The sequence below is a fragment of the Lissotriton vulgaris genome, chromosome 6 (assembly GCF_964263255.1).
Source record: "Lissotriton vulgaris chromosome 6, aLisVul1.2, whole genome shotgun sequence".
NCBI lineage: Eukaryota > Metazoa > Chordata > Amphibia > Caudata > Salamandridae > Lissotriton > Lissotriton vulgaris.
The window spans coordinates 498,538,167-498,550,401 of NC_141694.1; the positions used below are offsets into that span (position 1 = coordinate 498,538,167).

Below are 12,235 nucleotides of genomic sequence, written 5' to 3' on the forward strand. Positions count from 1 at the left end.
TGTAGGTGCCATCATAAGGGGGGGTGGGGTACCTAGCTACTGAAACACTATGTGTGTTCTTATTGCCGGGCAAGGCAAGATGTCATTTGTAGAGCCAGCAACATTGCACTGGAACTGACTGCACTCAATATCACGGGTTATTAGTACCACCTGCAGAACACCATTTAAAGGTGCTGTTCAAATATCTGGTGCCAAAAAAAGATGTATTGTGTGCTGTACCCAAGACCAGTCGCTGAACTTTCAGTGGTGTGGAAAGGAAGGTTAGCAAGGAAGATGACCCCCTACATGCTCTGGTTGGATACCTAAAGTTAGCTTTACTTTTTGTCCTGGCCCCGGACCCGGTACCACTGCACCAACTGCACTGAAGGTAGCTGTGATCCTGGGAACTTTCCAAAAATTAAACATTAAGCTACATCCTGAAGGAAATGCGGAGTTTATGGACGTCTTGGTTAGACCTCAATGTCACTGCATTAGCATGACCTTGTTAAATGTGTAGTTTTCCTGATGTTTGGGGCCTAATACTAAATATAACACCTTCAAAAACGTGCTATTGTGGAAGATGTTTACATAATCAATCTGTGGAGCTTCATTTGTACTGTGCACCAGATACAACTGGCCTTGGACTTTGTTTGTCATTCGCGTTTACAAGAAGCCTGCACACTCACAGAACTGGTGCCATTAAGACAGCACGAAAACATTTGATTTCTGGCATCCTTTGTGGAGGAAAATGCACATTCATCACGACAATATGCGCGGCCTATTTGCATGCTAAGCTGTCAGACCGTGCACTTTCAGTGCTTTAAATGGGAAAAAATAAGTGCAGGTACTCATTAAAATGACCTAGAGGTGTGGCAAGTGGGCGGGGCTATGGGCGGGGCTAAGGTAAAGTTATGATGATACATATTGACTTCTATACCGGTTGCAGCACATATCAGTACACAACAGAAATGCATTTATGTTAACAAAACAGGTTAAATCATTACACAAAGTGAAAGGCAAACAGGGTAATATGTTAAAAATGTCCTTGTTTTGTAATATTTGCAACTTCTTAATGTCATACCGTTATTTGTTGTTGTTTGAGACCATGCTATATATCCTCAAGTGTGCATACACACAAAGAAATAAGCAGAGGTACAGAAAAGCGGCTGAGCTAAGGACTACAGAAGCGCCTTGGCTGTCAGAGACAGCTTCTTCTTGGACAGCCTAGTGCTTACCAGTACTAGCAGCCAATGAGCTTACATTTCATGAGTACTGGTACTCTCCTACGTAGTGGCGAAGGGTCAGTATTGCAGTGATAAAAATAAGAAGTACCAGTACTCAGAACCTGTGAGTACCGGCCCATTTAAAGCACTGCTTTAGCCCTTTGCCCTAAGGCCAGGCTCTTCCTATCTCCTTCTGGTTCTACTCTCCTTTCACGATTAACCTCTCATTTCTACCCAGCCTCTAACCTTCTCTCCCTGGTTGTGCCCCTCTTACTGCCACCTCTCACTTACTTTCTCCACAAGTCTCTTAAATGTTGTCATTGTTTTTCCCCCACTTGCCTCCTCTTCTTCTCTCCATGATGTTCCCATACCCTAAATTTGCCACCTGGCCTGTAATTTGTTGTCCTGTATTTCATTGTTTGTGTTGATAGAGCACGCTTAATGTTGAGGCCTGTATTTAGTAAATATTGTTTCTAGTAAATAAAAGCAGTACAAAACAATTTTCAAGCTGTGAAAGTGCACGCAAGCTCCGCCACGCCCTGTAAATTCTGCAGGGCAGCGTTTTAACCTGAATTTCAGGCATGTGGTTCATTAATAACTAAACCAATTACTTCAAGAAATACAGCAGATTTGAATTTGTATTAAAATACAACTCCTAAGCACCCATTTAAAAACGAAACGAATATCTATCTGGTATAATCTGAAAAAAATGGCAATTATAACTTAAGCTGTCACCTCACTTTTTTACAATCTTCCCTCCCCCTTCCTTCTATGTCATCTCGGGTTGTCACCTTGTCGCCTTGTATTTGTAAGGAAAGGTTGTGTCTGAAATCGATCACCAAATGAAAACAGCGGCTTCTCAGCATTTACTCCTTTATTCGGTTGGGCCTGGCTGTGGTCGGGTATTCACACGTCTTTCTTTGTCTGCGTAAACTCCCTCCCTCTTCTCTCCCTTTTCAATTCGACCGCCGTTTCACCAATCTATGGGAAAGAAACGAAGAAAGTTGGATTGCAAACATTTCCCGGCCCCGCATGGGCGCCTGTGAAAGAGGGAGTGCAAAGCGCCTAAAGTGCACGGAATGGAAGCGCTTTTCAACAGGACATTTGTCTGCTGGTTCCTGAAGAGGAGGGCGTCAGCTGCTGGGATTTACAGAGAGAGCATCTTGAGTGCTGCAGCGTTCAGTCCCTGCTATTCATTGCTCTTTGGGCAGGGCTGCCTTCACACCTAGGGATTCCTCGTTGTTATGTAAATGCAGCCACACAAAGGAAAGCAGCTCCTGTTCGAAAAAAACAAACCTACAAAAACCGGCTTTGGACAAGACGGACTGTCTTACTGACCAGCAGCCCGAGGTCAGGCTATTTCACACACCTAGCAGGGGGGGAGGAGGGATGGGGTGGGGGTGCTAAGCACTTTCAGCATAATGGTCGTTTCATGCCTAATCAACAGTGCAGGGTCTGCCTCGACCCTGTCCTGTTAAACACAGCGTTAAGCAAGCGCTCCCCAACCCCTGCAGGGTGTGGAATTCTAATGAGCACTACAGAACATTAGCAGCATCTCTGTAAAAGTCCCCTTCAGGTCTGCGAGATCCAAACGCACAGGGTATTTGTCCAGCATTGCAGGCGATAACAAACCTTAGCCTCTCATGCCATCAGTCACGGTACCGGTACTCTCCGCGACTGAAAAAAAAGTGCCGGTACTGACCACTCGGAAATTGTGAAGTGCTGGTACTCAGTACCGGTGAGTACCGGCCCATTTAAAGCACTGTGCACTTTCCATCAAAGAAATTGCATCCCTTTTCATTAGCCCATTTGGGACCCCTTTTAGCGTTATCTAAAAATCATATCTACGTGGTAATCTAATCCTTTTAATGTGCTCTTGACTTTTAGAAAACAGCTTTATGTTCCTTCAGGAAATGTTTTAAACCATTCCCCGGTAATTACTATTCGTCCATGAAAACAGTACGTGATCTCATTGAAAGTTGTTCAGCATTGTTGATAGGCAATATAATGACATCTTTTAGGTGACCCAGACCCCCAGCAATTCACAATTCCTTAGTCACACACAGTTGTCCCTAGCAAACGCTGCTTTTCAGCAACAGCATTCCAGCGTCAACTCGACCTGCCACGTTTTGCTAGCTGAAAATGGATGTACCCTCCCTCCCAGTGATTATAACATAGGGAAGCATATGTATCGACATAACTACCTGTAGTCTACAGATTATACCTACAACAGAAATGGTCCGAAGCGGTGGAGATTGGACGTGACGTCATTCGCTTGCGACAGAGTTCTTTATGAACAGGTACATCAGTATCAGCACACCAGTGCCACACACTCTACGCCCTGGAGGAGCAAGCCAGAGCAACCTGGCATCACGAGTCGATCTTGGCACACCTCAGGTCATTGGCACACAAGACATTTGCTCTGTGTCTTGAAGATGAGTCATACAAGGACGGATGCAATTTGAAGGCGGTTTAGGTATTCACTCTGCACAGGGTGACAAAGATTCAAAAGTACTCCAGGCATGTGGAATAGACAGCAGCCCACTTAAACGTGGGGGGGAAATAACCCTGAGCAACAGAGATGCCCAGCGCCAATGGAACACCAAGTGTACATTAGAAATCATGAAAAAAGAGTCACACGTGTCTCCACAGAATGCAGGCCTCTTTGCTATGAACCCGGGCCCACCCTGTACAGTTCAGTTGACAATAAATCAACATGCATTCCTTACCACAGGGCGCATCCAATGCGTGGCACAAAATGGCTACACACCACACGCCTCACTCTGATTATCGGCCACGACGTAATAACCGGTTTTCTCAGAGTTTAATTTTCCAGTGGCTGATTTACAAGGAACTTTTGATAGTTTCGTCCAACTTAATTTTCGCATGCTCCATTTGATGTTTTGTCATTGTGTGGCCCCGCAACTCCTCCAACATATAATCACTCGCTTTGGGTTTGCGCCATTTGTGTTTCCCAGTTGAAAGCTTTCTGAGCTTTGCAAAAGCATCCCCGCTTAGGTCTTTGGACGGGCCTCCCTCGCGCCGGCTAAGCTTGCCTAGTTGCATTTGAGAGAATATTTATCTGACCTGTGAGCTGGCCTGGTAGAAACTGGGCGTAAGTGGCACTGGCAGGTTGAGACATCAGGAAGGAGCGAAATTGTGACACACAGACAGAGATAGATTTATTAGTGCATTTTTTGCTGCCAAGCACTGTGAGTGCAGAGAGCTAACTTTAAAAAAGAAATGACTGCCTGTGTTGGAACTGTGGGACGGTGTGAAGGGACAAGGGAGGAGCGCTGGCTGGAGAGAAGGCGCGAGGAGCGGGGACCCGGGACAGGACAACAGTGACAGGAGGCGTCGCGCCCATAATAATCACATCATCCACGCCATGGTGCTTTCTGAGAGCCGAGCTGCAGAAAGCAGCCTTCAAAGAAAATAGCGGTGCAACCAATGAATCTGCTCACTGAGAACATGTAACCTGTTGCCTCACAGTCACAATGCAATGAACTTCAGAACAAATCCATACAGGCAGTTACATTACGTAACTTACTCGAGTGACGGTCGGGACGGTCCACAACGACGAACAACTGAACTCAGTCAGTCAGAGTCAACACCAATCAAGTCAACTGCTGCCTGGCCTGCGCGCACGACTCACGAGACAGAGTAGAGAGGGAGCCCTGCCCCCCTACAGAAACTTATAAGTACACAGCGCACAAGGAAACGTCACGGCGCGCACGTCCCCGAAATCATGGCCAATCACTGAATTGCTTCACATGCTGAAGTCACAGTGATTGGCCATGACTAAGAAAGTGTTGAGCCTGAGTGAGCCTACCAGTGTGCCACCCACCCACGAGCGGCATCCAATAATGGATTGCCTGTCCTTTCGGCGCGGTGGACCAGCCAATCCTGGCGCTGCATAAGCGCCAGGATTGGCTAGGGGGGCACACAGACTACTCGCCCTGACACCTTCTCAAACGACGGAGCCCAGCTAAAGACACACCCCCTCTGGCCCCTCGGTCATCTTACTCAACTTGATAGCTAACAAGCATGCGCGGGCTAGTTTCTGCCCTAAATTCTTCATGCGCAACCAGCAGAGTCAACTCGGGGCAGACACTGACATTCATCGCATCATGACGTAATGTAACCCAACCCAGCCCCACCCCCTGCGCACTCCCGCTGCCATCGGGTCTGTCCCAGAACGAACCCCCGATTGAAGCGCTGCGCTGCGCTGCGCTTTATTTTCTCTCTCTGCACTGCTGCCGCAGGTGCGTCCACCAGGCTTAGTGGGGCTACGCCCCTACGCCCCAATGGACGCACCGCGGCTGGCCGTAGATAGATATTTGGAAACTTTTTGGCAGAAGAGAAGACGCTTACTACCCAGGGCTGTAGAATAAATGTTTAATTTTAATAAATATTAACATGTAATCAACATTTTAATAATTTTATTTCTTCTATGAACTACCTAAAACTGCACGTATGATGTTATGTATTAAGGAATAACGTCACTGTTTTTATGACTTCTGATTAATTGTCCATGATGTAATTCACTGTTTTATTTGTATAAAGTTGTGTTTTATCTTTTATGGCAAATGTTGCCGAAATAAAGAATGTTGATGATGATGATGATTACATTTTAGCAATAATCTAATGGGGTCCCTAGATTTTTTTGCTTCGGCGCCATTACACCTGCTGCACCATTCAAGTCAAGTCCCCTTTAACTGCAAAGTACCTGCCTTTGTGACTGCCTGTTTAGTAGTCTTATATAGCAATATGATGTGTTTCGAGGAGTTCTGACAACTTTTGAGCCTGGTGCCACTGCACCTGCTGCACCATTCAAATCATGCCCCTAGGACTGCATTTGTGACTGCCAGTTTAGTAGTAAAATATTGCAATATTTGGTGACTATAGTGGTTCGTAGACCCTTTGGCTCCTGTGTCAATGCACCTGCTGCACCATTGAAATCATGGCCATAGTGCCTGCAAGGTAACTGTAAGTTAGAGTGCAATATAGCATAGCTTTTGTATATTAACTTTTTTGTTAACATGCAATGTTTTATTACAACATTTTGAATTTGGTCATAATTACCAAATGGATTAAGTTGCCAAAATAGATGAGACGATTCCTACAGATTGCAAAGAAAAGCGCTGAGGCATGAATAGGAAATCCCACAAACGTGCTGAGGCATCTGCTTTACACAACAAAATAATAAGAAGCTAGAATTCCTCCATTCAGTTAGAAGCTGTCTGCCTTGCCTGTGGGAAGAGTTCTTATATTAACAGTGTATGGGGCTTCAGGATTGTGAACAGCTTTAGTTGAAGATAAGTATCACAAATGTGTGCAGCCAGGGGAAGTTAAAAAAAAATAGTTCCACACAAAAGCAGTTAAACACAGCTATTCAGCCATGGGAACTGATAAGAGCCCACTTTTAAAACATATTAAATACAAGAGATTTCACAAGCACAGCGCAAGCGAAACCTAAAGAGAAATTGGGTTTTGAAAACATGCAAAGTAACATTTGTTATAAATGGATACAAATGTGGTCCTTTCTCTGATATTTTCGATGATTTCTTGCAGGTATGGAAGTCAAGGGATCGAAAATAGTTTCTTTTGCAAACAGTGATTACAGAATACTTGATAATGCCGGACCTTTCAAACCACATCTCAACTATACAGTAAAGGTATGTGAAGAGCAGCCTTTCAGTACCCTGCTGTCAAATAATATGTACTTCCCTGATCAACTGATGATGTTTGCCATCATTCTGAAATGTCTCACTTTGCACATATTTGACTATAGGTCCACAAAAATGTTCCTACCTTTTTTTCACACAAATAGGACAGAGCCAGACCCATGTAGTGGTGTCATTGCAGTCAGTGGCACCATTGAGCTGACCTGCAATGGGAGTTCATCTAAGTCTGTGAGGCCATTATGTTCACCAAGAATGTGACTCCGTTAAAGTCAGGGCCACTAGGCATTGACTTCGCTAGGAATGTGGCTGTAAAGTCTGTAGGTCCATTGAATTGACCTGGATTGGGACTCCAGTATGGTCACTGGAGCTATTGAGTTAACTAGAAATGTCACTTCATTCAAATGAGCGAGAGCAATGAGCTGACCTGGAATCCACTCCATCAATGACACCAGGGCATTGAGTGGATTTTGTATGCAACTCTATTAATAGCTGTAAATCCATTACATAGACCTTTATTTTGTCACCATTAAAGTTAGTGAGGTCACTGAGTTGATCAAGAGTGCAACTCGGTTAAGCCAGTGGGGCTGTTAAGGTGACATTAGGGTGACTTAAAATGTGACAATTGAAGTCAAGTGTGACTCTCGAGACGGGCAGGAATATGACATCAATGGCATCCTTAGAGTTATCTTCCTCGCTGAGCCATGCACTTTACCACTTACAAGGCTGGTGGGACAGCAGTGGTGAACTCTTTACTGAATTGTTAGTTTAGGTCACCTCCTTATGTTATCATGTTCATGTGGCGATAATCTTGCATGATGGGATTGCCGCCTCAAACATAAGTGCCCAGTTTTATTTTCTATTCATTGCTTCATGCTACGACTGCTGGCAGTCCACTCCCCTTCACCTGAGCTACACCGTGGGGAACTCACATGCATGTGCTCGGAGTACCCTATCTATGGCTCGCTGCCCAGTAGACTGAGGCCATCATATACTGCAATGCCAGATACAGACACTCCTTTACCATGTCAATCAAGCAATGGCTGAAGGGGCTGATCCAAGGCTCCTGTTTTTAGTGTAACTGGCCTGAAACCTGATAGGCTGCTAAAACCATTTGACCTCGGAACTAAAACGTCAAAGTACAATAATATCTTTACATGTATTCTGAACTTGGCTAGTTGGAGGAGTGGTGGGTTTGGTGCATTCAGAGAAACAAAAGTTGCACTTCGCACATTCCTCTTCCTGTTTGACCCAGTTCAGAATAAGCAAGTTTACCTTGACATTCTCTTATTTTACAGATACAAATAATGAGAAGTGATATGCAACCGATGACAAAACAGGAGCGGGACCAGAATGTGTCAATACTAATAATCCAATCAGCGTATGAACATATATGGAATTCATGGGATGGCGGACTGGTTGTTTACGATGCGCCATCTACCCCGCCTGACACACGGGATCAGCAACAGTATGCCTTTCCAGAGACCGGCCTATTAAAAATTAAATTTCCAGTGTTGGAATCAACAGCAGTGATCACCATGCAGGTAATAAGACTGAATCAGGACCTTCCTATTACAACTGTTTGATTAAAAACTGCTGCGTTTGATGACTGTTACCAAATCGTGCTTGAAATAGAGCTAAGGATCTCGAATGGGACAACAGATGACAAAGCATATGTCTGTGTTTTTAACGTTTTGTGGCCCTTTCTTGCTGGCTTTACACGGTGAAGCACCTTGGTCGTACCAAAGAAGCATTTTCTGTAAGAAAAACGTGAAGTGTCATTCTAATAGAAAATAAAGGAACTCCTCATTGAACCATTTCACTGTCAAGCATTCAAGTTCAATTGTGGCTTGATGTTTTTCCCCTCAGGAAGAGTTTGTCAGGTTCAGAAAGTTTACACCTGGTGTTTATTTTAAAGCTCAATCACCTGCCATACCCTTGTGTGGAGGAGCAGAGAAGCTCCTTAGCCATGGTAGGCCGACGAAAAGGAAAATTTTCACTAGGTGAGGACAAGACAGATGACTGATGTTATATGAACTACAAGAGGTTACTATTGCAACCATCCAAGGTTACAGTACCCCCGCTCAGCACAGTCTACCAACAAGGCCCCACACGGTAAAGGTAGGCTAGAGTACTAGGAGGCTCCTGCACCACTTAGAGCAAGCCAGTTAGGGTGTGGCCAAATATAGGTAAATATATTGTTTCCTTTGTATGAGATCAAAAGCAAGAGACCATGTCTGTCAGGCATACTTTTCTTTTAAAATCTTGACCACTACCAATCGTTCAAAAGAGATTTTCGCCATTGTGAATGAGTTATCTAACCCTGATAGAGTCTCAATCAAGCCTACTCCTCCCAAACCTTCTGCAATTTATTGAATTTTTTCTTTATTGATAACATTTAAAAAATCAAGTCCAGCATTCCTGCCTGCCAAAATCTGGATTTCACTTCTTGTACTACCCGAAATTATAGTACCCTTACGCAATTCCCTACAATTAGTGAGCAGATTTTTGTGGACCTCCTCTCTAAAGTTAAATCTGGCTCCCCCAGTGATTGCTGTCCCCCTAGCATCTAGAAAGAAATATTCATTGCCCTCCCCGGTTCAGCCCTCAATCTCTTAAATGAGTCGCTGTCCCAGGGCATAGTCCCTGCAACTTTCAAGGAAGCAGCTCATTACACTGAGGCGGTGATCCTTACAGTGTTGGATACTCTTTGTAGGGAGGCCAACAATGGCTCCTCGCACGCTCTTGTTTTGCTTGATCTTTCTGCAGCCTTTGACACGGTCGACCATAATCCTCTGGTCGACCGTGTGAGGTACGCAGGAATTTCGGGACCTGCTATGGGCTGGAAAAGCTCCTTTTTGGAAAATCGCTCCGAGGCAGTCTCCACTGCCCAGTTTACTGCCCCCAGAATCAGAATTTCTTGTGGAGTCCCACAGGGCTCCTTACTTCCCCCCTGTTGTTCAATCTTTACCTCCTCCCTCTTGTCCTAGCCCTGAAAGAGCGGCAAGTCTGTACATTTAATTGTGCTGATGATTTTCAACGTATCTTTTCCATCAGCAATTCCCTGGAATCAGTGTATACCATGCTGTTCATTAGTCAATGGATGAACAGCAAACATTTAAAACTAAACCCGGATAAGACGGAGTTGGTTTGAACAGGTGGTATCTCTAAAAATCCCTGGGGCCCTCTCTACTGGCCCAGGGAGCCGTGCCATTCCCCTTCTCCATCCAGCTCGGCCAAGAGCCTTGGGGTAATAATCAGTCAGGACTCAGATTGGGTGTGTGATCTCCACCTGTTTTTTTCAACTCAGGAAAATAAAAACGATCTGCAGATTCCTTACCCATGAAGCTCAGATTCAGGTGATCATCACCATGGGTATGTCCCATGTCAACTATGCCAATTCGCTATACTTTGGCATCCCCCTTTACCTATCCAAAGGTCTGCAGATGGTACAAAACCAGGCTGCACGTCTGATTCTTCATCAACATAGACACTACCATGTCACTGCTCTTCTAAGGAAACTACATTGGCTCCCAGGTCTTCAATGCTGTGCCTTCAATGTTGGGTGTCTCATCTTTAAATCACTCAATGGTAGAAGCCCTAAATGTGTGAACAACTTGATTAACAAGCACATCCCCACACGCAATCTCCACTCAGCCCATAAGCATTTTCTGTCCATCCCACCTTTTAAATTGAAGCACACTGGTGGTGCCAGGTTCGCTATTTTGTTCCCCACATTTTGGAACTTCCTCCCCTCTGAAATTCGCTTTTGCACCAATCTCCTTGGTTTTAGGAGCCTCCTCAAGACTTGGATATTCTGACAGGCTTTTGAATAATTTTCCAGGACTTGGTTATCAATCAAAGCCGCGCCATGAAACCACCCCGTTGTAAGTGCGCTTTACAAATTCTTTTAACATAACATTCAACATTCCATAACCCCTTTCAGACGGCCACAGGGCATACAGGGGCTACTGGGTCCAACCGTGGTTGTTAAGGCCTGTTACTCCTGATGTCCCTGAGCCTGATCTACTATGGATCCTAAGGAACTGGGCCAAGTATCCCTTCAGTATTTGAATGTTGTGGTAGCTGTGCTCTCTTGGAAGGAAGTGTAGATCCTGGTTAGTGAACACAACTCATAACTCAAAGTTCACTCAGGAATGTCAATAAATGAATGTCCAGTCATATACCTGTTTTTATATTAAAAGAAGTATTTTATTTCTAACTACACATTCAAAGAAGTGTTACAACAGTCAAAAGCAATAACATAGCCTCCTCTACTGTTTAATTGGCAAATCCCTTTCCCGCCCCGTTCCTTTTAATGTGGTTGGGGTTATTCTCCGTTCACTGGTGGCTGCATCCAAGGAATGCTTACTAGTAGGCCTTACTCAAGAGTCCACTCTGACTTTTAGGAAACAGTCAAAAGTATCTATGGTGGGCAGCAACTTTAGAAGTTAGTTCCCCGGGTCGTGGAAAGCTCATATCAAGTCTTACCCACTTCAGTAGCAAGGAAGTGATCAGTGTTTCGGCGGGCGCTCTGACAGCGGGCACTTGCAATGCTCCAGTATTGCTCGGTCAAATTAATCTGCACGCAGAGCGTGTTGCACCAACCAGGAGACGTAGCCTTTTCCCGACCTGCACATCCAGCTCCAAAAGTGATCAGAGGTGCTTCTGGGTTCTGTTGATGCTGTAAGTTCAGTGTTTCCTCAAATGGGGGAAGTGGGAAAAAGTTTATCTGGATGCTCCCAACATGGTCGTTGAGATGGAGGGTTGTCCTGTCGACTTCCTCTGGAGTTCATGGGGCATGTAAGGGTCAGGTCTCAGTGCTTATTCCCGACCTGCAGGTCTCAGCTTCAGTTTTCTGAGTGACGCCCCAGACATTTTTAAGTACCTGGTACCGGCAGCCCCTACTGCCAAATGGAGTTGTCATGATGCCTGCCGGTAAAGGGTTGGTCTTCACTGCACAACCACCTATACCAAGGCAGCTCCTCCTGGCATGTGGGGGACTTTTAAGACCCACGCAGTTCATGCCACTTTGCAGCAGCACTAACTTCCATGGTGGCGCCTCCTGATATATTTGGGCACTCATTCAAGGTGTTTTTTTTCATACTCTGCGCAAGGCACTCAATTTGCGGTTAAGTTCATGGTGGCCCTCTCCTGGCATATGGGGGGTCACCAATCCAATCATGAGCAAGGGCAAAGACCTGTTCAGTGCACAGCCCTCTCCTTGCACCTCACACTGAGTGGCCTCTTGGCAGGGCTCCCCAATGGACCTCCCTCCCACCAATGTTCTTCTCTTCCTCACAGGGCACACTGGTCTCGTCAAGCAGGCAGGCGCTGGTGCTGAATGCT

General features: G+C 45.2%; 1 protein-coding gene across 1 annotated transcript in view; it reads left to right on the forward strand.

Annotated features, from left to right (window-relative positions):
- LOC147707489 (CD109 antigen-like) overlaps positions 1–12,235 on the forward strand; it is a 943,435-nt gene that overhangs the window by 396,451 nt on the left and 534,749 nt on the right. Inside the window, exons 10-11 of the mRNA XM_086926506.1 lie at positions 6,777–6,880; positions 8,185–8,430. Coding sequence (XP_086782632.1) covers positions 6,777–6,880; positions 8,185–8,430 — 350 coding nt within the window. The remainder of the gene's footprint in view (positions 1–6,776; positions 6,881–8,184; positions 8,431–12,235) is intronic.